Source organism: Echinops telfairi, unplaced genomic scaffold (genome assembly GCF_000313985.2).
Source record: "Echinops telfairi isolate 266 unplaced genomic scaffold, ASM31398v2 ScPeMD7_7356;HRSCAF=8355, whole genome shotgun sequence".
In the NCBI taxonomy this organism is placed as follows: domain Eukaryota; kingdom Metazoa; phylum Chordata; class Mammalia; order Afrosoricida; family Tenrecidae; genus Echinops; species Echinops telfairi.
The window spans coordinates 278460-284459 of NW_022111256.1; the positions used below are offsets into that span (position 1 = coordinate 278460).

General features: G+C 39.1%; 1 protein-coding gene across 1 annotated transcript in view; it reads left to right on the forward strand.

Annotated features, from left to right (window-relative positions):
- Nucleotides 1-5515: 5515 nt before the first annotated feature.
- LOC101638481 (C-type lectin domain family 4 member D) overlaps nucleotides 5516-6000 on the forward strand; it is an 8673-nt gene continuing 8188 nt past the window's right edge. Inside the window, exon 1 of the mRNA XM_030887241.2 lies at nucleotides 5516-5607. Coding sequence (XP_030743101.1) covers nucleotides 5580-5607 — 28 coding nt within the window. The 5' untranslated portion in view covers nucleotides 5516-5579. The remainder of the gene's footprint in view (nucleotides 5608-6000) is intronic.

The following is a 6000-nucleotide window of genomic DNA, read 5'->3' on the forward strand; positions in this document are numbered from 1 at the left end:
GACATAAAACATTATAAGAATGACATGATAATATTGATAGATGCGGAAAATCATTCAACAATATCAAACACCAATTCCTATTTAAGACACTCAAAAGATAGGAATGGAAGGAAATTTCTTCAATATAATACAAGCTATATGTGAAAAACCAACAGCCAACGTGGTAGTCAATAGAGAAAAGTCTAAAAAAATACCACTGAAAAAGGAGACTAGACAAGGATGCCCCTTGTCTTCACTCATATTTAACATCAGACTGGAGGTCCTAGCTAACAACATAAGGCAAAGAAAAGACATTATTGGTATTTGCCTGGGGAAGGAAGAGGTGAAACCATCATTATTCTCAGATGACATGATTTTATATGTGGAAAATCCCAAGAGCGCCACAAGAGGAGTGCTGGAAGACAGAGTGGCAGGATATAAGATCAACAAACAGAAATCTTTCGGAGTGCTATACACATTGGACAAGACCACAGAAGAGGGGGTCAAAATGGTATTACCTTTCACAATAGCCAAGTACAAATTGAAATATCTAGGGATATACCTGACTAAAAAAGCCCCAAAAGATTTGTACAAGGAAAGCTACAGAACACTATTACAAGAAACCAAGCGTGACCTCAAACCTTGCCCGTGAATGGGAAGACTCAATATAGTAAAGATGTCAATTCTGCCCAAGGCACTACATAAGTGTAATGCTATTTTGATAAAAAATACCATCATCTTTCTTCAAAGAATTGGAAAAACTGATTACCAACTTCATATGGAGAGGGAAGAAAACCAAAATTAACATAGAACTCCTCAAGAAGAAAGACAAAGTGGCAAGGCTTGCTTTACTGTCTAGCACCTATTATATAGCCACAGTGGTAAAAAAATATGTGGTATTGGTATAATACCAATACTCAGACCAATGGAAAAGAACTGAAAACCCACAAATAAAATCACCAGCATGCAGACAATTTATCTTTGTTAAGGGCCCAAAAAAGATAAAATGGGAAGTAGATGCCCTCTTAGTAAAGTGGTGGTGGAAAAAATGGATATCTACCTGCATAAAAATGAAGCAAGACCCTTATCCCACTCCATGCACAAGAACAACCTTAAGGTGGATCACAGACCTTGAGGTAAAACCCAACTATTAGGGCCATCAATGAGGGAATTGGGACAAATCCGAGAACTTTGGCACAGGGAATGCATAGGCTATCAGTAATAGGGAAGGACACAAATACAGATGAGTCACAAATTGACAAGTGGGATATACTAAAGATGAAATACTGTGTACATTGAAAGAATTCACCAAGGTAGTAGTAATAAGAGAGTCCACGGACTGGGAAAACATCTTTAGCAATGATATATCAGACAAAGGCCTTATTACTAAAATCTATAGTACTCTGCTAGTTTACAATAAGGAAAAAACTGCCCACTGAGGATGTGGGCAAAGGCCTGAACAGAAGTTTTACAAGGGCAGGAATCTGAATGACCAATAAACATATGAGAAAATGTTCCCGATCATTAGCCATAAGAGCAATACAATTTAAAACAATTATGAGATACCACCTAACACCCTCAAAGATAGCCCAATTCAAAAAATCAGAAATTAAGTGTTGGAGGGACTGTGGTGAGATAGGTACTCGGGACCACTTTTCATGGACCTGTAGGCATGTACAGTCATTACAGAAATTGATTTTGTGACATCTAAAACCGATTAAAATCAAGCTACCATATGACCCAGCAGTCCTCCTACTGGGCATATACCCAAAAGAGGCAAGGAACAAACCATGGCCAGAAATCTGTGCTCCAATGTTCATCACAGCACAGATCACAATCACAAAGAGATGGAAAAAATCCAAATTTCCACCAACAGACGAATGGATTAAAAAACTGTGGTACATACATACAATGGAGTACTACGCATCCCTAAAAAGCAGCGTATAATGCACGAAGCACATTACTGCATAGGAAGAATCGGTGGAAATTATGCTAAGCGAATATGCCAAGAACAAAAAGACAAGCACAGCATGAGTCCACTGAGGTAAGCTTAAAAATGCAAAAGGGGCTTAGGGGAAAACTACTATATATATATGCATTCCTGCGGTGAGGTCCAGGTAGTATGACAGGGGCCAGACCCAATCCAGTAATACATGTGGCAGCCAACTAAAAAGGAGGAAAAAAAGTAAGAAAGAAAGAAAAAAGACATGGGTAGTGGGGGAACAGGGCACTACCCAGCCAAGAGGAGGATGTTGTTTACATCTCCACAGGAGAGGGAGAGAGGGGCCAGGCTTCAACCCAATGGGGCAAGACATGAATGCAACATACTGGCATGAAGCAGGGAACCAATAAAGAGGTCTGTGGGGCTGGCCCCAATTCCAACTATGGGGAACTCTCCTCCCCCAAGTAGAAAGCATTTCAGAGGACAGCACTGAATCTACAGCTCAGGGACAGGGGTGAGTCTGATCAGAGCACACAGGAGCAAACAAAGAGGAAAGAGAGAGTGGAACATGTCCTGGCCTATCAAGCCTTGGGGACAATATTCCTGCTCAGCGCAGCCAGTGTACAGTGCACCATAGGGCTGGCCCCACCATGAGACACGGTGTCCCTCACTGATCCATAGCACTATGGAGGACAACACTGGAGACACAGTGTGGGAATTGTGCCTGATCTTACCCCACCACACTGAGGCAAAACACTAAGGATGTGCAACAGAGCAGCAAGGGGAGCAAAGCAATGAAGTCCAAGAGGAATACCAAAAAATAGACTTTGGGACCAGGGAAAACACTCCTAAAGGTCAACAAGCTATTTATATGCTTTTGCTATTTATTTGTTTTTGTTGTTGTTGTTTTGTATTTGTGCTTATTATTGTCTCTGCATGTCTGTCTAGATAAGATAGGCAAGATAAACAATCTGCAGGAGAAAACAAGGGGACTGATGCTTCCCAGGGGACATGGGAGAGGAGGAGGTAGGGGAAAGAAGGGGAGTGTCAACAAACCCAGGGACAAGGGAACAACAAGCGATCTAAAATTGATGGCAAGGAGGGCATAGGATGCCTGGTGGGGCTTGATTGAAGGCAATGGAGCTGAGAGGAATTACTGAAACCCGAGTGAAGGCACAACATGATAGTGGACAAGAGAAAAGTAAAAGGAAATAGAAGACAGAACTAGGAGGAAAAGGACTTATAGAGGTCTAAATACAGGCATGTACATATGTAAATATATTTATACATAACAATAGGGAAATAGATCTATGTACATATATTTATATGATAAGTATCAAAGTAGCGGACGGACATTGGGCCTTTACACAAGAACTCCCTCAACGCAAGAACATTTTGCTCTAATAACCTGGCATTCTGTAGTGCTCACCTTCTAGACGTGATCGCTGAAGATAAAATAGGTGCATAAGCCAATGTGGTGAAGAAAGGTGATGTTGCCCAGTTATCAAAAGATACAGTGTCTGGAGTCTTAAAGGCTTGAAGATAAACACATGGTCATCTAGCCGAGAAGCAACAAAGCCCGCATGGAAGAAGTACACTAGTCTGTGTGATCATGAGGTGTCGATGGGATCAGGTATCAGGCATCAAAGACCCAGAACAAATAATCATTTCATTGTGAATGAGGGGGAGTGTGGAGACCCAAAGCCCATCTGTTGAAAACTGGACATCTCCTTACAGAAGGGTCACAAGGAAGAGACAAGCTAGTTGGAGTGCAGTACAGCACTGACAAAAGATACACCTTTCCTCTAGTTCTTTAATGCTTCCTCCCCACCACTAGCATGAACACTATTCTACCTTACAACTCCAGCTAGACCAGAGGATTTATACTGGTTCAGATAAGAGCTGGAAACACAGGGAATCCAGGACAGATAAATCCCTCAGGACCAATAACAAGAGTAGCAATACCAGGAGGGTAAGGAGGAAAGGGGAACCGGTCACAATGATCTACATATAATCCCCTCCCAGTGGGATGGACAACAGAAAAATGGGTAAAGGGAGACAGTGGTTGTTGTAAGACATTGAAAAAAATGATAAATTATCAAGGGTTCATGAGAGAGGGAGGGCATGGTTGGGGAAAAATGAGCTGCTACCAAGGACTCAAGTAGAAAGAAAATGTTTTGAAATTGATGATCGCAACATTTGTACAAATGTGCTTGACACAATGGATGGTTGTATGGATGGATTGTGATAAGAGCTGTAGGACCCCTAACTGAATTAATAAAAAAAAAGATAGGTTTGAGAGAATAACAGAAGAAGAAGGAAAATAGGGAAAGGAAACAAAAAGAAAAATGGAAATTTAAAAAGAGGCTACTAATAAGAAATGTGAAAAAAAATCTCTGAGTAGACTCTTCCGTTTTACCCTAAGTGACTGATAGAATTTTAACATATATATGTGCTTTTCACAAAAAATTACATTTAGAATACTTTAGATAAATTGGAATATTTTGAACTTATTTTGATAATGTTACACTTCTGTGGTCACATTTTTAGTGATCCTGTAAGTTCAGGGATACTAGAAAGATGTTTAAGTCAATATTCGGCTTCTTGATATTGCATAGGCTAAAGTCAATTTAAAAAAAATCAAACTCACTTCCAATGAGTCAATGCTGACTAATAGATAGCCCCTGTGTGTTTCTTAGATAAACTGCTTATGGGAGTAGAAAGCCCAATCTGTCTCCCCTGGAGCTATTAGTGGTTTTGAACTGCTGACCATGAGGTTTGCAGGCCAGCACTTCACCTCTACACAACCAAAGCCCAGTAGTAGATATTATATACATAGGAGATCAGTGTCTTTGCAGTTGGTGTTACAATGCATGCTTAGGTACCTTTCTATATTTCGGTCACATTACTTAGATTTCTTCTCAAGATTTAAATCATTTCATTATACCTAATCAAGCTTAAAACATCTTCTTATCTAAGTTGTTCTTCCCTTATTACCATAAACTCACGCCCAATCAATTTTCCATCTAATCTTTCCAGTCACTGTTATCTGCGTGCAGAAATCTTATCAGAGCCTAATGATTTTGTCCTTGTCTATGTGATCTTTTGCTATTTTAATGATAGCTTGGGCACAGCTTCTCTTTATGCTCAGAATATTTTCAAGAGCAGAGCTTATTTCCAACATATTTATTCTCATTAAAAGCAGAATATCATGGAAAACAAAGACGAGTTAATGTTCATTTCTAAGCATAGTCTTTTTTTTGCATGAGAAGTAGAGTGAGAGACTAGAGTGAGAAATTCCATATGACTCAATAACGAGGTGATTTCAACAAGCATATGGAACTTACTACTGTTTTTTGGTGTGTGTTGTTTTCGCAATTTCCCTCATTTGTTGCCCCATCCAGCCAAGTGAATCAAAGGAAACCCCGGTCTTTGGAAAGACTTCTTCTTTTGAGTGAACCATTTTATGTTGAGAACCTTCAAAGCTCTTAAAAATTTATGAATATATTCTCTGTATTCATAGGGAGGGAGAAGCATGGGGTTTTCTACTACTTTAAAGCATTACAGTCTCAGAGGATAGAGAAAATATATCTTGCAGGAAATTAAAAGAGGCATCCTGGTTCTCTTAAACACTGAACAACAAAGAAAGTAACACACAATGGTGGTAGAAGAACCTCAAACGAAACGTAAGTTCTTTTTTTATTTTCAAAAAAGCAAATCGATTTGTGAGTAAAATTTGAAAGTGTGCATTGGTGGTAGTTGTAGTAATTGAAGATGATGAGAGTGATTTTGATGAGGAGGAAGGGAAGAGAGAGATTCAAATGAAGATGAGTAGAAAAATGTTTTTCATAAAGTATAAACTGGACCAAAAGAGAATATAAAATATGTAAAAGAGAAATAACTCAGAAAGAAAATGATGGAAGACTTTTGAAATTGAGAGTGAGAAGAAAGGTGCAGAAAACAAACTCAGGTGCATAGTCTATCTGAGCCTCTGACTTTGTCTAATATTATGCTTTTCTTAAGTGGTTCAAAGCAATTTGTACTGAGAGAACATTGAAAAAAACTTTTGATAAATACAT